The 24,360-nt window shown below is 36.2% G+C and overlaps 1 protein-coding gene across 2 annotated transcripts in view; it reads right to left on the bottom strand.

Moving 5' to 3' along the window:
• LOC150092192 (disintegrin and metalloproteinase domain-containing protein 11-like) overlaps window positions 1-24,360 on the bottom strand; it is a 1,236,934-nt gene that overhangs the window by 949,455 nt on the left and 263,119 nt on the right. For both annotated transcript variants that reach the window (XM_090415260.1, XM_090415259.1), the window contains exons 6-7: window positions 21,215-21,297; window positions 10,736-10,799 (exon numbers count right to left, since the gene is read on the bottom strand). In XM_090415260.1, the coding sequence (XP_090271386.1) occupies window positions 10,736-10,799; window positions 21,215-21,297 (147 nt within the window). The remainder of the gene's footprint in view (window positions 1-10,735; window positions 10,800-21,214; window positions 21,298-24,360) is intronic.

Below are 24,360 nucleotides of genomic sequence, written 5' to 3'. Positions count from 1 at the left end.
AAACTTGAGAATGCTATGTCACAGCAATTTACTTATATTACAGAAAAACCTCACAATATAGAAGGGGAAAAAAACAATAGAAAGGTCCATTCATAACTCAAAGGAGTTTACTGAAAGCTTGTTGCTGATGGTCTAAGAAAATACTAGTTATTAGTAATATCCCAATCCACACATCAACATTATAGGATAATGCATGCACTAGTGGAATTGCAGTGTGTGGAAGGGTAATACAAAACAAAAGATAAAAGTGATACAGCAACGTTCAACTGTACTTAAAATGTTTTCTAGAATACTCGCTTCAAGAACAACTAAAAATATTTCATCAGGAACCAAATTCAGGTACTAAATTAAGTTTTTATTTGTTATTAGTTTGTTATTACTATTGAGGCATCTCCATGTACTATGAAGACTCATTGCTGGGTTCCCCACACATTATTCACACAATGTCTATCCTAATAAAACTCATTCACTGACAAAGCACCAGTACTAAGGGATACTAGGGCAACTAATGTAAAGTCAACAGCCTTTACATACATTGCTTGGGAAAAAGTCAATGGACACCCCCCATGGGCAATGCACATCGTGCCATGTAACAAGTCACATGGCACAATGTGATTCGGTATAAATTGGAGGAACATGATGCATCATATGAGTGTCTCAGTGAAATAGCTGCAAGAAGAGAACTTACAGAGTTTGAAAGAGGCATTGTCATAGGATGCCATATTGCAGGCCTCTCTGTTTGGCCAATCATTGACAAATTTGGTCATCCCAGGTCAACAATCAGTGATACCTTACTGAGATGGAAGTGAATGGAGTTTACTGCAAGTGCTAACTGCAGTGGATGACCCACCACACTTGCTGAATATGACCATAGGGTCCTATGAAAGATTATATGAGAAAATCGCCATTTAGGTTAGCACATTGAAAGCAGTTCCAAACATCGACTGGAACACAAATCTGCACAAAAACACAGAACCAATGCTCACAACATTGGTTTCCATGGTAGGACTGCAATATGCAGGCTGTACATTACCTGCACCAACATGCAGCATCATCTTCAGTGGTACAAAGAGTGTGTACAGTGGGACGTGGAAGCTTGGAAAGATGTATTATGGAGCAACAAATTATGCTACACCCTCCCGAGCAGATGGACGCTTGTGGCAGATGCCTGGTGAACATCTCTTACCAGAGTGCCCAACCCGGACTATGAAGTTTTGAGATGGTGGTGTGATAGTATGGTTCTGTTTTCCCTTGTCTGGCATGGCACTTCTGTTTGTGGTGCCATAAAAACATTGAACTACTAGAGGTATACCTGAACATTCTAGACAATGCAGCTTCCTACTTTGTGGCGTTTCTACAGAAATCACCATTGTGTCTTTCGGCAAGACAATGCACCATGTCACTGTGCTACTCTAACTTCGTGGTTTGTGGACATGAACATTACTGCACTTGACTGGCCTCCACAGAGCCCTGATCTCAACACTAATGAACATCTATAGGAAGAACTGAAGCATCAGGTGAGGTGAAGGGATGTCTGCCCCAGATCAACCCAGGACCTCATTACATGCCTACAGGAAAAAGTCTAAAATTCCCTTTGATCGCTATCACACACTTTTGGAAAGTATGTTCCATAGGATTGCCGAGTTCACCATAGTGAAAGGAGGTCACGCACCTTATTAAGGTGGATGCCATGGCTGTTTGTTCCTCACACTATGGTGTCCATTGACTTCTTTTCAAGCAGAGCATGTATAAACTAGTTGTGAAGATACATGTACATCATATGCAAAATTTAATTGCTTACACTTGAGCAAAGGACAGAAACAAAAATACATGGGGGGGGGTAAAAAAATTAGATGTTGAAAAACATCTAATTTTTTAAATCATTTTTTGAGATATTTTGCCCACTTTTGGAATATGTTATATGGATTTTGACCTTTTCGCTAGTCCCCAAATTTCTAGCCTCATCAATTTCTTGCAAATCGTTCAACTTTAGCCTTATAGTTTAGTATGCTAAACTGGTAAATTAGGCTCACTATTAATTATCCTACAGGATCTTTACATTACCGTTATAGTGTGCACAACCACATAAGTGAAAGTAAAATATAATAATAATAATTATAAGCTATTATCATGCCCAGTTCTAGTCATCAACATACAATTGCATATACCCCTGAACATGATTGATGTACAAATCAAATAGCAGTACTCAAATTTACAGTCTTATGATGCATGCCATATGACATCCTACAAAATCCAATGCAAAGACTAACAATACCATGGTGCAATTATTTTCTTTAACTATTCTATGAAAATACTAGTGGTTGTGGTGGTGGGCAGTAGATGGCGATGGTGTAGATGATGATGGTAGTTGGTTCATTGTATAGTTGGTGGATTGAGTGGTAGAGACAGAGTTGTAGAGTAGGCGCCCTCCCTTGATGAGTCAATGGACTCCCTGGAGGTGTCACATAATAATAATAATAATAATTCAACTCTGTGTGAATAGATTATTATAAAAAGACCTCTAAAACAAACTCAGTTGTCTCCACAGAATATCATATTCCTATCTGTCCATTCCAGAGTTTTGTTATTAATGATCTTTTCCAATGTACTAACCACAACTCCTAAGAATTAAAGAATCTATAATTAGCTACCGTAATTATAGTACAGCTGCAGCTGATTACTAACAGGACTGGATTTAAAGGAAGATGGAGTAAACAAGTTTAATGAGTACAGGGAAAGTAACAGTAATCATTACTGGTATGTATTAGGTCTGGGTATCACAGATTGGAAGAAAGAAGGAGCATGAATGTGAGGAAGAAAACGACTATGAGGTTTATACAACTACTAAGAGATAAAATGAAGGTCATGGAGGGGACCTGCAGTTTAAGAGTACTGGATTTGGTGAGAGCATCAAAGAATTTGTCCATAACCAACGTAGCAATTTCAGCACTGAGTGCATTGATAGAAATTACAGAGTCTTAATGAAGGAATGGGCTATGTATGTGGAGTTTTTAGTTCAGATATCATATGTGATATTGCAAAAATGATAATAGCTTGGAGCAGTGTTTCTCAACCTTCTTTCATGTGTGCCCCATTTTTTAATATTAGTTTTTGTGGTGCACTCTCCACACCTTTCCCCCTTGCAATTCTTGTGTTCAAGACACTGACAAAACCCATAAAAGTTAGCAAAAAAAAAAAAAAAAAAACTAGGAATTAATTAAAATGTTTAAATATTCATACAAATTTAAATATGTCATCAAATCTTTCGAAAAGTGTATAGATCTGGCATCACTACACAGACCGTTGAATCATATCACCTTTCCAAAACATTCAAGGTTCACACAATATCACTCCAAAAGTAAAATCAAGAAAGTATGCAGCAGAATATTTAGATTTCAGTTTTACAAAGACAGAAGTAAATGATGAAGAAAGACCAATGTGTGTTATTTGTTATAAAATTTTGACAGCTGATAGCATGAAACCAAATAAACTTAAAAGACTAAGATGAAAAGCCAAACGGCTATTTTTTCTGGCGAGGTTGATAAATAAAGGGGATAAAAGTCCCTTATTGTTTTTCAGCCAGTATGCGAAACTCTAAGATCAAAAACTACGATCTAAATGTTTCATGACGACGAAGTCGGCGGATCCAAGCGTAAGTGACCACTTGGTAGTACCACACCAAGGCAACTCGATGCAAAGGTGGAGCAAGCTCCCTCACTATTCTTGATATTTTCTCATAATGTAAAAACACACAGCTCCTAGGAGATGTAGTACTGCTTTACATTATGAGGAGAGGTCACTACCCAGACCGGTTTCAACCTTTTTTGAGCTCATCAGTGAGTAGCTAGACCTAGATGATATCAAAGTTTAAGTGAAAAGAACTTACATACCTTCGCTAGCTACTCACTGATGAGACCTCAAAAAAAGGTCGAAACCGGTCTGGGTAGTGACCTCTCCTCATAATGTAAAGCAGTACTACATCTCCTAGGAGTGGTGTGTCTTTACATTATGAGAAAATATCAAGAATAGTGAGGGATCTTGCTCCACCTTTGCATCGAGTTGCCTTGGTGTGGCACTACCAAGTGGTCACTTACGCTTGGATCCGCCGACAGTTCGTCGGCATGAAACGTTTAGATCATAGTTTTCGATCTTAGAGTTTCGCATACTGGCTGAAAAACAATAAGGGATTTTTATCCCCTTTACTTAAACTTAAAAGACATTTGGAAACACTTCATAAGGAGTATGTTAACAAACCTGGAGAGGTCTTTGCTACCAAACTGAAATGTTTTGAAAAGCAAAAATCTAGCATTAAAAAAAGCTTTGTCTGTAAATGAAAAAGCTTTACTAGCTTCTTACAAAGTAAGTTGCATATAAAACAGCTAGGTGCAAAAAAGCCCCAGAGAAGACCTAATTCTGCCAGCTGTGATTGATATTGTGGAAACTATGCTTGGAGAAAGTTTTACTAAACAACTACAGTGCATACCATTATGAATGATACTGTTGCTCAGAAAATTGGCAATATATGTGAAGATATACAGCAACAACGTTTGTCAAAGCTTTGTGACCAATTTATTCTCAATTCAGCTTGACAAAGCCACAAGGATTGTCATTTAATTGCTTATGTTCAATTTTGCAATGGATTATCAGCAGTTGAAGAGTTATTGTTTTGCAAAGCAATAGAAAAAAGACCCACAACACCTGAATTGTTCAAATTATTGAATGATTTTATATGCAAGGCAAACATACAGTGGAAAAAACTATGTTCGAATTTGCACTGATGGTGCTCGAGTTATGTCTGGAAGGTTTAAAAGTTTACAAGCCCTTATGAGGGAAAAATCCCCACAATGTATTTGGACACGTTGCATGAAGTTCTTGCTGCAAAGGAAATGAGTCCTGGTCTAAACATTGTGTTAACAACAGTTATAAACATAGTGAATTATATAAAAATGAGACCCTTAAAATCAAGACAGTTTTCTGAACTTTGCAAAGACATGGCTGGAGCAGAACATTCAGCATTACTATTTTACTGCAAGACAAGATGGTTATCACAGAGAAAATGTTTACAACATATTTACGAATTAAGAGACAAAAGAGCAATCCTCTTGGAAGAAGAAAGTCAAGAAGAAGCAGAGAAGTTTACAGACCACTTATTTTTGATGAAATTGAGCTACTTGGTAGACATATTTGAGAAACTAAATATATTAAACCTGCAACTCCAAGGAAAAAATACACATATCTTAGAGTTGAGTGACAAAGTTAATGCTTTTTGTAAAAAACTAGTTATGGAAAAAAAAGGTAAAGCAACAAAAATTAGAATTGTTGGCAAATGTGGATGAATTTATCAAAACCTACAAGGCAGAAGAGTAACACATCAAAGTTTTATTTGCAACTATTGAAAATTATTTAACAATGTTGACAAAGAATTTTAGAAACTATTTTATAACCAACGATAACATAATGGCAATGTACGAGTGGGTTATAAACCTATTTCAAATTACCCCTGAAGGTTTCTCAACTGAAGAAGAGGAACAATTTATGGACTTAATGTCAAGCAGCAAAATCAAAAGATAATTTGCATCTAAATTGCTGTTTAAATTTTGGCCAGTGTTGATGAATTTTCTGCACTAAAGTCAAGAGCTTTTAGTGCACTTTTGCCATTTCCAACATCTTATCTTTCTGAAATCAGGTTTTCTGCAGTGGCAGCCTTAAAAACAAAATACAGATCTCAGTTAAATATTGAAAGAGAACTAAGAGTGTCAATTTCCAATGTATCACCATCAGCAGGCACAGAAAATTTTGGGGTTGGATATTAGATTAGTGCAGTGGATTGGAGACTGGCTATCTGATAGGAATTAGCAAGTTGTGTATGAGGGAATGATATCCAGGAAAAGGGAAAGCCACTAGAGATGTGCCTCAGGGGTCTGTTTTAGGGCCCATTGCTGTTTAACTTGTATATTAATGATATCGGCGAATATTTGGATGGAGATATTCAGTTGTTTGCAGATGATTCAAAGTTGGGACAAGCCATAGAGAGTAGAGAAGAAGACTTGAGAAAATACTCAAGTCTTCTTGTGGCCTTACAAGAAGACTTGAATAAATTGAGTGATTCGGCATGGGAATGGGGATGTGAGTTCAATGTTGCAAAATGTAAGGTTTTAAAATTTGGGAAACAAAGATGGGATTCAGAATTTATGATTGGTGAGGATATACTGTCGGAGGTGGAGGAAATAAGAGATCTTGGGGTGATAGTGGATAAGAATCTGAAATTTAGCAGACACATTGCCAAAATTGTGAAGACAATACAAAGACTTCTGGGAATGATGCGGAGGATACTGACATGTAGAAGTAGGGAGATTCTTGTTCCGTTGGGTAAGGCTTTGATTAGGCCACACATGGACTATTGTGCCAACATTTGGTCACCTGGTTTTCAGAAGGATCAAGAGATGTTGGAGAGAGTCCAGAGGCAACTGACTAAGGTAGTTTCTGACCTCTGGAATGTCAAGTATGAGGAAAGATTGAGAAGATGCAACTTGCAGAATCTCGTGGACAGGAGGGGAGATATGATAGACCTACAAGTTATTAAGGGGTTATTACAGGATCAATGCTGGAGAGGTTCTACAGAAAAAGTAGGAGATCAGGGCAGAACCAGAGGTCGTCCCTGGAAACTGTATAAAGAGGGTGTGAGCAGAGGAGTGAGAAGCAGGTTTTCTGCATGCAGAGTTGTGAATGATTGGAATGCCTTGCCTGAGAGTGTGGTGTCTGCAGAGAATTTGAGTGTGTTTAAAGCGCAGTATGATGTGCTGTGTGTATGACAATAGGTCCTCCTAGATGATTCTTTGACTCCATGGGGGTCTTGGGTGATGATGATAATAAAAATAATAATAATAATAATGAGATCGATGCCTCTCTTCTGTTGCTAGATGTCAAACTCACTCGTTAATCTGAGAAATTAAAAAGCTCTATTTACAGGAAACCCACTCACACCAACAGATATCTCCATGCACAGTCCTATCATTCTCCCCCTCAAAAACTTGGCATTATTTCTACACTAGGCAATCGTGCTGGCTCCCTCCTCTTTGAAGAAGAAGAAGAAGATATTAACAGACTTCAATTTCTTTTTTACAACCTTTCAGAAAAATGGTTACTCAAAACAAACAGTTAATAGGCTACTATTCAATCCACCTCCTTGCCATATTGAAGATAGATATAGTGAAAAAGGCTTGATATCCCTACCATATATTAGTTCCATTTTGCTAAAATTAGCCGAAGTTCTCAAAAAATATAACATCCTGACTTCTTTCACTCTTCTAACTAAACTCCATTCCTTGTTCGGTGCACCCAAGCAAAAAGATAACAAATCTGAAATATCCCAGCATTTACCATATATGGCACAACTGCAACATGCCTTATTTTGACCAGAGTAAAAAATCCATCGAATTACATTTAGAGGAATATCAAAGAGACGTCATATATGGCAGAACCAGAGCAAGTGCTTTGTTGAACCACATCCTGAATTTTGCTGAAGCTAACAACAAAAACTCTATCCAGTCATATGGGACAAATCAGACAAATCTTTCGATGCTATTATGAAGTGGAAAAAAATATTGTCGAATATCAAGAAATAGTCCTCCATTCAGTACATCTCAACACTAAATCTCTCAGATTGTTACTGCGCCGCTATCCAACTTTGGAGTTCATAAGACCTTGAATGCATGCACTCACCCAACAATGAAGAGAAACACAGAACGCCAAACGTTAATATGTTAACACTTTAATGTATAGATTTTCTCTCACTATGTTTGTTGGTAGTTTCCTTATGGTATGCACCCAAAGAAGTCTTCTAAGAAGACGAAACTAGTTGTGCAGTTTATTTAATTTAAAATAGTGTTTCTATTTTTATCTCTTGGCTTACAGTCATTTAATCTGTTTCAAAAAATTTGTGTGTGTGTGTTTATATATATATATATATATATATATATATATATATATATATATATATATATATATATATATATATATATATATATATATATATATATATACACACACACTAGAGGGCTATGTCCCCTGGCGCCCAACTCCCCAAGTTCCAGACTGGTAGGCCGGTTCTCCTTGAATTCTGATGACTCGAATTTTGAAGACTCCACAACACTCAGGGTAGCCCCTAAGTTTCAAAACGTTTCAAAAAAGCGTGCCATACAAACGTGACATAAAAAGGCTTATCATTTTATATATATATATTGTAGATATATATAGTAACATTTGAATGAACTACATGAATTACAAAAACTGAAGCAATACCAAAAATGTGGGATCCAAAAGGTTCCCACTTCTGGATTACATGAGCAGTAGTGAATGCTTACATTACATTATGTTTAAATGCAGTTCACCTCTTGTATGCAGCCCAAATGCACTCCAAGCATCCACATATTCCAGAATGACATCTCTTTAACATCTTGCTATCACCAGTCATTATTGTTGCTCTCCTCCTCAATTCTTCATTAATATATGTGGGCAATATGCTCTCTATTCTTCCTCTATCATCTTTTATCCTACACAATTCTTAACATTAACCTCAGATCTGTATTTCAAATCATTACTATAATTTCATCCACATTCCCACCTCAACTTTGTTGCCATAGTCATTTTCCTTACTCTTCCCCCAAGCAAGCACTCTTCTAATATTCTATTATAAAGAGTACAGGCAATGGATCCTCATATATCACTTCCCTCACAGATCCATTCATTCCTTGAACACATGCATCCATAACTCTCTCTCTCTCTCTCTCTATGAAGTTTTTTTTCATATTCTCTCTACTTTTGCTGTTCCTTTTTTCTTTCATTTCCATAATTTTTCCATCCTTTTTTACCTCATTTCCGTAATTTTCTTTCTCTCTCTGCTCAGTTAGCCTTTCAAATCTCCTAATTTCTTCCTGTATAGGATCATTTCTCATACCTTCCTCTTACCCCCCCCCCAGAGCAACATACTCTCACTCAAGATCCACCAACACAACTGACGCCTTCCTTTAGTTCTTCCATATCTCTAATCACATAATGTCCACACCTCCTCAAGCTTCTCTTCTTCTATCCCCCCACCACTAACGATAAATGCTACTCAAATGTATGCCGACACTCACTTTACTCACTTCTTTCCATTGCCACACATTCCCTGCAATCGAAACCAGAAATTCTTAAGTGAAATCATCCAGCCTTCATACTGGCTACATTTCATACAACATACATCCCTTCCCTTCCCTTCCCCCGGGTCTCTTAACTATCACAGTTTTAACTAAAAGAAATACGTGCTGCATATGCAGCATGCTACAAAATCACTTCCCTCACAATCTTTAAATGGTGATGGATTGGGCAACAACATGTCAGTAAATGGAAGTATGGCAGCCTTCATAATTGACAGAAAGAAATGGTACAACACGAGCCTCCGTAGCTCAGTCGGTATAGACTGAGTCGGAAAGACCTGGGTTTGATTCCCATCAGTGAAACAAGGAACCTTTCTAACAGATACGCGTAGGCATTGATGGTTATTCATGACTTATTTTTCACGGTATTAACAACACCACAAACAATTTTATCAACAAAGATGTTTTATTAACGCTTATATTTTGCTGATTTTCAACTCAGCATCATCAGAGCACAACACACTTGTAAACGGGTTTCACTCAATTTCACACATTGTTTCACTCACTCACTGTCGCGTTTACAAGTGTGTTGTGCTCTGATGATGCTGAGTTGAAAATCAGCGAAATATAAGCGTTAATAAAACATCTTTGTTGATAAAAGTGTTTGTGGTGTTGTTAATACCGTGAAAAATAAGTCATGAACAAGGAACCTTTATCTGGTTTGTTTCAACAAAAGGTGAGTTAGCCAGTCTCATACGGAGGTGGTGGGGGGAGGTTCACCCAGAAACTTGAGTTTTTTGTCCCCCAGAACAGGCAAACTGGCCTCGTGAACATACACAAATTACAGTCACGATATTGCCCTTGGGGTGATGCAGCAAGGAGTGATGATCTGGCTGCATTAAAAATTCATCATGAACCCCCTCATTAGCAGACTCTACCTGTCCTAAAGGTATAGATGAGATGAATCGATCAATGGTACAACACACACAGCAGTACATCAAAAAAATACTTCAAACTCAGAAACTGCAAACATATCACCCTGCATCACAACTAACTCTGGCTAAATTTATAATAAAGCCTTCAATAATTAATATTAAAGTTTTTTTTTTCTTTCACCTTGGCTGCACATTACATGGTTATTCACCCTCTATCGGGCAAATTCTTTAGATCAAAGCCATCCAAGTTGGCCTAAATGCTGTATACAATAACTTGCTCCAAGGTCTCTACTGCCGCTCTTCCTGACTGTTAGCAAAATAGGCAATGTACTACTCCAATGCATGATTCCCCCTCCTTCCCGAATGAATTTGTCATTTGTAAAAAATATTTCATGGGACAGAGTAACAGATAAGTCAAGCTGCCTTGTGTTACCATTTTTAAAAGCTACTCATCTTCCTAAAGACCAGTACTTGTTACAAGATATGATGCCTGAGCAGTAATTGCATCAAAAATCAAAAAGACAAGCTGGGGCGCCATATGCTTTTATCTCTATCAATTTACACATTCAAAGATTATGTGTTTTAATTTAATTCTCTGAATATGAAAAAACTCATTAAAATAAATATTAAATCTAATACTTCAAAAAATCACAGTACACTTACTGAAAGATCCCCTCCATAAAATGGATGGATTACAAATGTTTCATTTTCTACATGAATTATACCACTGAAAAGAAATCAATGTATTATTAAATTCAGAGCATAATATTAAAATGCAATATAACATTTAATAAACAAGATGGTAATATATGTTCGTAAAAAACTGCATTTAAAAATATTGGCATTTATACCTGATTTAGTGAGATAAAATATTTTGAACTGCAGGCATAGACTACAAACTATTTCTCTCAGCTACAATGATCACAATAATCAAAGAAGCTGCTGGAATCTACAGAACAAGATCTCAAGAATATAACCATAAACAAGTAAATCAGTACACGTCTACCATACAACTGAACCTTCTTAACAAACTTCAAACACTCAGGCACAAAAATTCTAATATTTGTAAAATGTTACAAAGCAGCCTGAATATATACATCTGAAGAAGATATTTAAAAAGTTCTCTCTTTGGTGTAATAAAAATTAAATACTTAACATATATCTATTCAAGCAAAAGAAGACTTCTATTTCATAAGTTAGGTTTTTGTACACAAAATAACTTCACAGTGTTTCAATATCAAGAGTAATGATTTTATAACATATTGCTCGGTATGAATGAAGCACATACACATGAAGTCTGAAAAAAAAAAAGCTTGTGTTGACATGATTGAAACAAACAAATGTAAGGAGTTAATTCTTTTTTTATTTCAAACAAAAGATAAATTCTCTTACAACTAACACTGATCTGATATACTCACTTTTCTTTTACTATGCAAGTCCCTTAAGTATTTCATGGAATAAATTATAACTATTATTGTTATTATCATTCAGGAACCTCAATGAACTTCTAAGACTCAGATCTCATTTTTCTATGCTACAATGGATTTTATTTCTTTATGATGTTCTACTTATTGCAAGAGGCTACATTAACCAGCTTGGATGGCCAAGTGAATAACACTGCAGCTCTCTATCCAACCAACTGTGGGTTCAAATTCCATTCTGGGTATAATGTATGTGAATGTCTTGAAGTGGTAAATGAATTTCACTGCACAGAGTGGGACTACCACCCTGCTTATTGGAAGCCTGATGTGGCTTTGAACAAGTTCCATCCTTGGTCTTGAATTATCTAATCCATGAACCAAAGTTGAGTCCTGGATTAGATAATCCAGAAACATAGCTATAGTACTAATATATGGCTCATGTATGGTATTAAAATATTATCAGTTTAGAATATTTTTGTTGGTGGGATTCACATATAAAAGCATATTTACGAAATGTCTATAATCCAGAAACATAGCTATAGTACTAATATATAGCTCATCTATGGTATTAAAATATTATCAGTTTAGAATATTTTTGTTGGTGGGATTCACATATAAAAGCATATTTACGAAATGTCTATAATACAAGTCCTCACATCTCTGGCAACCGATCCACTTGTTCACAACTCTCCAAGCAAAATATCTAAGTTCAGACATCCTTGCTGACCATAATCTTATTCATCTTCCAGGGTGAAATTGAAAAATTCCATCTATATCTATCCTATAAAATCCCCTTAGTAATTCATATGTTTCCATCATTCATCCCCACTTTTCTACCCATCAATCAAATTTCATAACCCATATCTTCAATGTCCTTGTAGGAAGGAACAGTTCAGAGACATCTGACAATGTTGATCACCTACATCAGAATCCTTTACAACACTTCCTCATCCTAAAGAAATTCAAGCAACCATATCTAAGCACCATAGTCTAAATGTGGTTGCATCAAAACCATATAAAGAAAAATAATAACTTCCCTGGAGAGGATGTTTTTTAAACATCCAAGCAATTCTTTGTGCTATTTTGCTCACTTCTCTGATATGTCCTCCAATCTTCAACTTCATGTCCACCATCTCTTCTGACTCCCTAACTTCATTGGTTCTACAGTCCTGTTAACATGTAATACACAACTTCTAATCTTTTCAAATCTATGACAATCATTATTATGTGCCCACAACGTCATTCTGTTCAAATCATTCCAAAGGATTTCTGCATCACCTTTACTTACCATTATATTTTAACAACATCAACAACTGGATATTCCTGTTCCTCAAAATCACTTCCAATTGATATAGAAATCAAATCACAGCAGTCCCAGCACAAACTTGTGTATTGCTGGTTATCTGCCTTTTCCTTGATTCTGCAAAGTATATATATACTACTCCTGGATGTCTGTCTGTTCAGCCAACCTTTTATTAATTTCACCAGCATTTTATCCTTCACAATCCATCCCCATTTGCTCCATTTTATGTAACTCATTTCTATACAATGTAATGTCAAAAGCTTTTGAAAAGTCCAGAGATGTCACATTAGCCCTATTATTATTATTATTATTATTATTATTACATGGAAATCACAGACTCACTGTGGGAGGCCCACTGAATATTTCACTGAGCAGTAAACCATCATTTGCACAGTACCAATCATAATTACATTTTGAACTCATTCACCAATGAAGAATACTTAGAAATGACTCTGGCAATCCATTCAACTCATTCACAATTCTCCAAGAAAAAAAATTAGTCCCATACTCTTAATGAATTTCCAGTGATGACCTCTATAATTTTTAAGAAAATTATATGTGCCAAACAAGCCATGAGCTACATCTGGGAACCAACATGTCAGTCAATTTTCAGTATTATGTGAATTTTTGGTATATTATTATATGAACAATTTGCTGTTTGTTTTATCGATGGATAAAGGAAATGAGGATAGCAAGTTTAAAAATATGCCCATTACTCTATGAGAATATTTTTGTCACTTTCAACATAAAATTTTTTTTTTTTTTTGGCATAACTTGAAAATGCCTACTACAATTGCAGACTGCAAATATTTTTTATACAAAAAATAAATATCCTACACTTTTTAATTTCCCTGAAAGGAAATCAGCAGTGCTCTCCACCTCTAACTTTTTTGGGAACTGATTATACCAATGTTTCTGCTTTCACAATCATCAGAAGATTAGTGCAACCTTTAGCTGTTCTGTATAGGCAAAAGCATGTAAGTATATGTCAGAACTGTTGTCATTTCATGTTTTAATGCTAACTGACCCTTTGGGTTTAATAGAAAAGATCAAAAGAAGACAACTTCAATGGTACGGACATGTTGAGAGAATGCCAGCAAAAAGGCCTTGCTCTGTATGCAAGAAGGAAAAAAAAAAAGGAAAAAGGAAGACCAAGAACTACATGGATAACATCAATAAAGGTCAAATCCTGATTACAAACATATAGACAACTCACCAACCATGCAAGAAACTGAGACTCCTGGAAGTTGTTGTAGAAACACAGAAGACTTACTGTCCTCTCCTGTCCCTGATGGAAGAGGACAGTAAGTAAGTAACAGTATGTAATTTCCTTTTGGGAAATCTTGTTACCTGTACAGCCACTTTTTCAGAGTTGCAGCACTAAACACCAAAATTCATCATCAAAATGAAAACACCAGAATTCATCATCAAATTCCTGATATGTACCCTCAGGAAGATGCACAGAATGTTATGATACAATTACATGAAAAAGAACATTGTAAATTTAATTTTAAATTTACAATTTTCCTCCAAATTAATCTGTTATCTGTCAAGACTCCAATATTATCATGTCCAATATTCCTGTCTTCTAAGGAACTTTTTACTGTATCAATCTGCCTACATCTTGATCTTCCTCTTGGTCTCTTTCCTGCCAACCTGGTAAAGAACACTTGCTTTGCTAATCTTTCCTCTCTAATTCTGTTTGATAGATTGATAAATGACCCATCTCTTACCAACTCACTCCCCTCACTTTTCACACAGACGTTTGGTCTCTGCAATTTGTATATTCTATAAATATTTCCATAGCAAATGTTCATCTGAAATAGCATCAATAATTCCTCCCACTATTAAGCCTGAACACCTATAGCTACTGCCCAACATCCTTTCACAGTACACTTTAAAACCTGCAGAACAAGTTTCTTTTCCTTCTCCTTCATCCAAGCTACTGCTGTACTGTGGAACAGTCTTCCCAAAGGAATACAATATACAGGTTTTTAAATCAAATGTAAAGAAGTTTCTCCTTTCCCAACCCACTACCGTATGACACTAACATACTATAGGTTGATCAACCAACCTCTCGAGTATGCGCCCAACACAAAAAAAATAAAATAAAATAAATTCTGTTCAAGAGACATAGCATCTGTGATTATCTCTACTAATATTCTTGAATGCTAACAATGTCAAGTTCTTTCCTAATATTCTCATTTTTAATGTGATACTGCTATTGATACCAGTTTTTCACTCCCCTAATCTTTCTCAGAACTCTTATATCTGTGGTGTCTGTCTCTGATCCAGTGCTTTATTTCTAAAACAACTCTCAAATCTATAAGTTAAAATTGGTTTAAGCACTGTCTTGTATATAGCTAATTTAATGTTTTGAACTAATTTCTTTCTTACTCTATATAAATTTATTCAGCTGACTTCCTACCACACCAGCTTTACTAATTCTGTTGTTCATTTGCATATTTGATTTGTCACCTTCAGTGAAAGTTGTGCCTTAAATAGCTGAAATGTTTTACTTGTTAAACATTCAGGATACAGTTAACATTTTCAATGTTTCAGTCTATTTGCATTGTCTTTTTCTTTTTATTGATGATTTTCATACCAAATTAATTACAACAGTAATTCAATTTAGTCAGGGAATCTTGCAGACTTATACTGGATTTACCCAGAAGTATAACATCATATGCATAAAGGAAAACACTAAAATTAACATCACCAATTTTGATATCAAATTTAATACCAAATTTCCTTCATAATGATTCATATGGATAATGAATAACAATGGAGAAAATATACACCCTTGTCACACACTTGATTTAACATCAAACTATCTTCCTGTACCTCCTTCAATTCTAACTTACAGCTTAAATAGAGACTATGCATTGTTGAATATAATGTCCCATTTACATCATATAACTGTAGCATTTTGAAGAGCTTCCTCTTGGAACCGTTTAATATGCCTTTTCCAAATTTACATATTATTATTATTACCCCAAGACCTTATGAAGTCAAAGACTCACCTGGGAGGTCCTTTTATCACACACACACATCTCATCATACCGTGTCTTAAACACACTCAAACTCCTTGCAGATGCCACACTCTCAGGCAAGGCATTCAATCATTCACAACTCTGCACCAAAAAAACCTGCCTCTCACTCCCTTACTCACACCCTCTTTATACAGTTTCCAGGGATGACCTCTGGTTCTCCCCTGATCTCCTACTATTCTCTGTACAACTTCTCCACCACTGATCCTATAACAACCCCTTACCAACTTGTAGGTCTCTATCATATCTCCCCTCTTCCACCTGTCCACCAGACTCTGCAAATTACATCTTCTCAATCTTTCCTCATACTTAACATTCCAGAGGTCAGAAACTACCTTAGTCAGTCGCCTTTGGACCCTTTCCAACATCTCTTCATCCTTCTGAAAACCCGGTGACCAAATCTGGGCACAATAGTCCATGTGTGGCCTAATCAAAGCCTTATACAACGGAACAAGAATCTCCCTCTACACGTCAGTATCCTCCGCATCATTCCCAGAAGCTTTTATGTTGTCTTCATAATTTTGGTGATGTGTCCCCTAAATTTTAGATCCTTATCCACTATTACCCCCAATTTCTTATTTCCTCTACCTCCAAGAATATTCTCACCAAGCAAAAATTCTGCATCCCATCTTTGTTTTCCAAATTTTAAAACCTTACATTTTGCAAAATTGAACTCACATCCCCATTTCTGTGCCCAATCATTCAATTTATTCACGTCCTTGTAAGGCCACAGCATCTTCACTACTCTTTATGGTGTGTCCCAACTTTGCATCATCTGCAAACAACTGAATATCTCCCCAAAATTTCTCAACTATTTGTCTTAAAGTGAAAATATGATCCTAATAACCTCTATTTGGCCTGAATATAGCTTATTCTTTACCAAGCTTCCTTTCCACAATCATTCTTAGTCATTTCTGAAGTATACTTGCATAATTGCAAAAGCCAGCCTGGTTAGCCAAGTGGTTAGAGTATCCACTCTCCAGCCAAAAGGCTGCGGGTTTGAATCCCACCATGGGCATGGATGTCTGTGATAATACTAGTGTGGTTGTAGTTTGTGGAGACTAAGAGTTGCAGAGTAGGTGTCCTCTCTCAATGAGTCTTTGGACTCCCTGGAGGTGTCAAGTGATAATAATAATAATAATAATTCTTACCAGGAACACTCAGGAAATACCTCTGTAATTCTCGAATTCTGTTTTATTTCTCTTTTTATAGATAACTACTACAATCATCCAGAAATTGATCCTCTGTATTTGAACCTCCATATTTGAGTTATTTCTGGTCAAATGTCAGCTATCATTCCACATTTCAGATTTTTGACAGACTTTTCAAATATGGATATGTATTCATGACTGTATTACTATTAGGAGTTTTCTACCGCTGTGCTGACACAGCTTGTTTCATTTAGAAATCTTTCAAAATTACATCAGACATCTAGGCTATCTTTATCTTCATTTTTCATATTACCTTATCATCTCTGATTCCTTTTATGGTACTCCTTCCTCCATTTCTAAGTTCTTGTTTTTTTCCAATAGTCACAAGAATATTTACTACCTTCCTGATATTTATTTGGTATGTTCCACCCAAAGTCTTTCCATCACTTTTGTCTAGCTAGCTTTACACAGTGCTTCACTTTCTTACATTTTTCTCTATATTCTCTAAGCAAGCAGACTGACTTGCCACTGACATGCTTTCTCTTTTCCTTGACTGTCTCATTAACTTTCTGAGTCCATGACGGAGTTTTCTAATTTCTCCATTCTTACAGACAACTTCACCAAGTCTCTCTGGGTGAATCAATCAATGTTTTATTCAGAGTTTGCAACTGAATCTCCAAGGTTTGGTTCATGTGTTTAAACTCATTCATTTTTTTCTTGAATATTTATGTATCTGAGTAAAAATAAATAAATAAAAAAAAAATGTTTTGGAAGAGAAACTCCTAAAATCAGTTCCTCTAGTTGGCAACTACATTTGAAGATATTTCTTCTGCTTATTTAGCATTGCGAACATTATCAAGAGTTGGTTTAGATATGCTGTATGGATTATTGGCAATAGCAGACTGAAAGTGTCTAATTATAGGCCAGTTTGTGTGTCATCAGTAGTTAGTAAGACCTTGGAGAAAGTAGTGAGGGACTGTATACACAGCATTGGACAGATGAGGGTAATGTTATCTGTGAGAGTCAACATGGATTTGTGAAGGGGCACTCTTGTTTTAGCAATATGCTAGCCTTTTATGATAAAGTCACAAGAGCATTAGATGAGGGAAAGGCATATACTGCCATTTTCCTAGACTTAGCAAAGGCATTTGACAGGGTGCCACATGATAAGCTGATATTCAAGTTGCAGCACATGGGCCTGCATGTCAGATTGGTCTACTGGATTCAGGATTGGCTGTCTGATAGGTATCAGAGAGTTGTGTATGGTGGAGCAATATCAAAGAGGCAGAAGGTTACAAGTGGGGTTCCACAGGGCTCAGTACTGGGACCTATATTGTTTAACCCTTATATCAATGACATTGTCTGTATATTGTCTGTATAGTGCAGATGTGGCAGCCCTGCAAGAGGATTTGAATAAGCTATATAGATGGGAAAATGAATGGGAGGATTTAAGTTTAATGCAGCAAAATGTAAGGTCTTGTGGTTTGGGAGACATCGATGGGATGCTGCATACTCTATTGGAGGAGCTATACTGGAGGAAGTAGGGGAGATAAGAGATCTGGGGTTGATGATTGATAGAAACCTGAAATTCAGGACACATATTGCAAAGGTGGCGAAGATAACACAGAGAATTGCTGCAATAATGAGAAGGACACTGACCTGCAGAGATAAAAGAGTTATCATTCCATTGTATAAGACCGTGATCAGACCACACTTGGACTATTGTTCTCAGATTTGGTCCCCAGGATTTGAAAGGGATAAATTAACTGTTAAAAGGGTACAAAGATGATTTCAGGACTGTCCCATGTTAGCTATGAGGATTGGCTGAGGGAGTGTGGACCGCAGAGTTTGGTGGATAGAAGAAGGAGAGGTGATATGATTGAGACTTTTAAACTGTTGAGAGGTGGTTGCAGAGTTGACACTGGGGAGTTCTTTCATTTGAAAACCCTTGCATGGTTTTCTTTATCTGTGGGAATAAAAATGAGTAGTCTCATGGAGAAAGAGATCGGATGAGTAGGGAGGGTGGTGAACAACCACAATGTTGTTTTTCATCAAGAACTGCTGGACAGACAAGGCTGTGAGAGCTGAGGCATTGTCGAGTGCAACAACCAATCTCTGCTACTCCACGTTTATGGCTATTTTCATCACACACTATCACGCAGTTTTCTCAAAACGTTGAGATAAAAATGTTGGTTCATTGTCTGTCATGATAGAACAAATTCTTTGTTTACAATTCCATTCACATAAAAAAAAAAAAAATCAACATTATCTTGATGTTTGATCGAATTTGAAGTGCCTTTCTGGGTCTCTGTGAATTTACGTTTCCATTAGCTTGATCTCTGTTTTGTTTCTGGATCATAACAATAGCAACAAGACTCATCCCCGGTCGCAACTTTTTAATGAAAGTTCTGGTCATCAAGAACTTGCTCCTTCAAATTGTGAGAAACATTCACATGATTTTTTAATTTTTTTTTATCCTCTGTGAGCAAATGAAGCACAAATTTAGTGGATACTCATTTCACTTGATGGCATCAATGGCAATATCATATTAAAAACGAGGATATTAAGAAAGAACTTGACATTGTCAGCATCCAGGAATGCGTTAGAAGAGCTAATATCAGGTGGTATGGTCACTTAAACAGAATGGGCAAGGAAAGATTAGCAAAACAACCTGGCAGAAAAGATTAGTGTTTTCTGCCAGGTTGGCAGGAAAAAGACCCAGAGGAAGACAAAGATATAGGTGAATTGATACAGTACAAAGTGCCTTAGACGATAGAAATATAAGATCTGATAATGTTGTAGTCTTGACAAGTAATAGACTGATTTGGAAGAAAATTGTAGATAGGAAGTTAGTAATGATGTAAATTTTTCATGTAGTACTATCATATCCTGTACACCCTTGATGGTACATGTCAGGAATTTGATGATAATGATGATGCATTTCATTTGCAAATCTTCTGTTAAAATTCACTGGTAGGAAATCCATGACAAATTAATTTCTTCAGAAACTTGCTCAGTGGTCTTTTGATGATCATCATTGATTGGTAAAAGGCTGGCAAACGTTTTTCAATGTTTTCATCACTTTTGCTTGTCGAAGGTTGGCCAAATCATGGTGGTCTTCAACCTATGTCTATGTCCCCATTTTTGAAATAGGAAAATCACTCATAGTCCTGCCTTTTACATAATAAAGCATCGTCCTTAAAGGCTTCGTGAAGCATGACAATAGTTTCAGCTGCAGTTTTAACCAAATTGATACTGATTTTACATTTCTGTTGTTTCCGACCACAGGTGACTTTGTAGGCTTTGCCCACAAAGTATTCCTGGTGAGATTTTTACAGGGTAGTTCACCATTGCTTCCCCCCCCCCCCAATTTTATCCGGGCTTGGGACCAAATTAAATTGGGAGGTTGGGGAAAGTATATATGCATGAAAATGTATATATTTATACATATATATATAAATGGTAATATATATGTATTCATGACTATAATCCGTGTGTGTTTATGGGACCGGTTTGCCTGTTCCAGGGGACGAAAAACCTGAGTTTCCGGGTGAAAAAACCCCCTACCTCCATATGAGACCGGATAACTCACCTTTAGTCAAAAGAGACCAGATAAAGGTCCCTCACATCACTGACAGGAATTGAACCCAGGTCTTTCCGACCAAAGGGCTTCGTCTATACTGACTGAGCTAAGGAGACTTTTTGCCAACAGAAAACAAAATTTCATGCATAATCTCTTCATAATCTGTTCCTTGTGGTCAGCCATCACAAAACTGACAAACTTGCTTCTTAGCACTAACAAAAGTGCAGCTAGAAAAATGAACCACTTCACATAGGATGACGCCACTTGCCAAATTAGTGCAGAAAACTGCACACTCACAATGCCTAGCAGCATCATCATCTGTAACTAGAAAATGAGCATGAATCCAAATTCAGATTTTGGTTATTTTTGGGTATCTCCCCATATTTCACATGCACAAAGTGTTCATCTCTAGTGATTCTGTTATCAGGAAATGGAGGGTAAAAAAAAAAAAAAAAATGGAATGTCAAAATATTGAGTAGTATCAAATATCCATAAGAAATGGTATTTAATCATTCTGAAAGAAAGGTAGTTCTTTCAATAAATTTTCTTCTCTATTATATCTGGGATGTGCTATACAGATAACTCAGAAAACATCAGATAAAAAAAAGGATAACTGGACGATGGTGTAACTCACCTAACACCATTGCAAGTTCGGAAAGCAGCAACAGCATCTGGAAAGTCCTTAATAGTCCCGTGGTAGTAGCACTGTTCAATTTCCTAAAAAAAAAAAATAATAATAATAATAATAAAATACTGCAAAAGATTGCAATAACATTTTTATGAGAACATGTTCTATTATTTCTAAATACATGATACTGTGACAGTGAAAATCATCACACCAGTTATAATTTTGTTTGCCTTTTTTTGTGACCTATTAAACTAACTTCAATTGTGGCTTATTAGAAATAACATTGCATGCCTTAAGGTATATCACCATGTACAGCACAAAAGTGAAATATAAACTTAAAGTGTAATCGATATGAAATTCACATATAAACTTTCCCATTTAGCAGAGTATCAAAATAGTATATTCAAGTGATCTTAAAGACATCCAAGCATGAATGTTTTCAAAAATAATTATCTTTGATTGATCCATCCATCTGAATAGGTCTAAAAACTTTACATATCTTTAAACTGAATTCATATACCCAATTCCAAATTTTGCAAACACCTTGGATAGTAGTAAGATGTACACCAACACACACATATGAGAAGATGGTAATTAAATTGGAATAAGACAGTGTTGCCAAGTAGATTATTGTGCTGGATTGGAGAATGGGTGTATGACAGGCAAGGCCATACTTAGACTTCTCCCGAGCCTGTGGGGCCCGAGATGCGAGAGTTCTCTAGGACCTCTTCCTCATTGTTTGGGCCCTTTAAATGGGTCCTAATTTTTGGGGGTCCCAGCTGGAGACTCGTGCATCTGTGCATAAGTACGGCCCTAATGACCGGTATCGGTAAGTTGCATGTACGACAGTAATAACTCTGTTATGTATGTGACATACAAGTTAAATTTCTGTTGATGTTTAACTTGTATGCCAAATGATATTGAGAAAGGTTTAAATGGTGATATCTGTGTACAATAATGGCAATATTCCATTATTGTGCAGAGATTTGGTCACCTGGTTTACAAAAGAATTAAGAGATATTGGAAAGGGCAAAGTGGCAGTTGATTAAGGTGGTTTCTGATCTCTGCAATGTTAAGTATGAGGACAGGCTGTGGGAGTGAAATTTTCAGTCTAGTGGACATGAGGAAAAAGAAGGGAGGGAGGGTATATGTAAGAGGGGTTATGTTATTATTAGATTAATGTAAATGAAGTTTTTCCTAGAACAGAGGGAAGACAGGTGAGAACAAGAGGCAATTCCTGGAAGCCATATAAGGAGAGTGTGACGAAGTGAGGAGTAAATTTCTGGCATGAAGAATAGCAGGTGATTGGAATGCACTTGTGTGGTGAGTGCAGAGACATGAATGCATTAATTACTATCATGCCACAGGAATCCAAGGATTCATCAAGCAAGGGTATTCTACTTTGCTGTGCACAACTCACCATCTTCACTCCTTACTTAATCTACCAATTACATACAATGTCATCTACTACCAACCACCAATAGTATATATTATCTGTAAACTGCATGTGTTCTCCTGGTCAATTTACCCGTACGCATTGCTATTTAAGGCATCTTAGGTTCAGGTGTGTAAGTGACAGTGAAATCTCTCACAATGAGTCTTTAGACTCTAAAGAGATCTGACAATGATGATAATCATCATCATAATAATAATACTAATGAGTATGCCAAAAAAATATCCCATTAATTAAGGATAGGTGAGTGATGCATTGTACATGCCAAAACTATATAATCTGCAATCTCTCACAAGTTTCCTTCCTGCCATACTAGTTTTAATCCATTACTGCTGATGCTGTTATAATAGTATCAATCATAAGGATGAAAACTTAATTGCCACATTGGTCTGGTGTCAAATTAGTTGTCCATAATGAAAAATACTGCATTACACACACATCTCAAAATCAGTTTCTATGGTTATTTGGTTGTTTATAAAAAAAGCCTGAAGTATTAGTAAATGAAGGGGGGAGGCTTCCATGAGATGTGTATAACCTTTTTTAAGAATGCTATATAGTTCTCTGAGGAAACAGCACACCAAAATTACTTGCATTGATTTGCTATCTCAGAAATGAGATAACAAAAATTTTTAAAAAATTAATAAAATGTACATTTACATTAATTTAAAGTTAAAAAATGATATCCTTTCCTTTATAAAAATTCTGTTTGAATTAAAGTGAAAAAGAATATTTTTATTTAGCAAAGATTCTGTTTTGAATAACACAGTAAAATAAGATAAATATAGAATGTTCTATAAATAAGCAAATGGGAGGAAAGGGGGAAGGTGTTTTGATATCCTTCCTGATTCAGGCTTATATGTAGACTCACACTTCACCATGCAGGTATTCAAAACCAAATCTGATGGAATACATTTGTAAGTCCTTATTTCCCAAATGTCCTATGTCTATATATGTTGCATGTATTCTTCCAGCCAGTTAGCCTGTTTCGAGGGACAAAAAAATCCGAGTTTCCAGGAATAAAATCCCTCCACCTCCATATGAGACTGGCTAACTCATTATTTGATTGAAAAGACCTGATAAACGTTTCCGATGTCATAAATGGGATTTGAACCCTGTCTTTCAAACTAAAGGGCTCACCTGAACTAAATGAGCTATGAAGGCTTCTGTTTTAACATCCAGGAACAAAATCTCCAATAATGAGTAATACAGGAACTGGGTTTGAGATTGTCTGGTGTGAGATAGAGGTTAACAGGACAAAATACACAACTGGATCCTGCTACAAATCAGGATCATCTGAAGAGGAGGAGTGAGAACTACATAAATAGAGAACACTTCTGAATACAAGGACTATCATTATGGTTGATTTCAAATATGGAGATATAGACTAGAAGAAGGAGAAAGCATACAAGATGATAGGAAATTAATTTATAAAATTACTTAAGAATAACTACCTTAAGCAGCATGTGTTGGAAGTAAGCGGCCACATAAAAATGTTGAATCTAGTAAGAGTGTCTGAGAATCTGTCTATAAACGAGTTGACCATTATATCTGCAGCTGGTTAGAGTAATCATCCCTTTTTGATTCATAATAAACTGAGAAGGCAGCTTAAGACAATGCCTTGGCATGCAAAACAGATTAGAGAGGAATCAGATATATCTGACTGAATCCCCAAAGTTAGGAAAATTAATTGCATGCGAGT

The sequence above is a fragment of the Typopeltis vanoorti genome, unplaced genomic scaffold (genome assembly GCF_054136105.1).
Source record: "Typopeltis vanoorti isolate ZY-2024b unplaced genomic scaffold, IOZ_Tvanoo_1.0 HiC_scaffold_24, whole genome shotgun sequence".
NCBI lineage: Eukaryota > Metazoa > Arthropoda > Arachnida > Uropygi > Thelyphonidae > Typopeltis > Typopeltis vanoorti.
The sequence above is the reverse complement of the archived record's forward strand: the minus strand, read 5'-3'. Positions and strand labels throughout refer to the sequence as shown.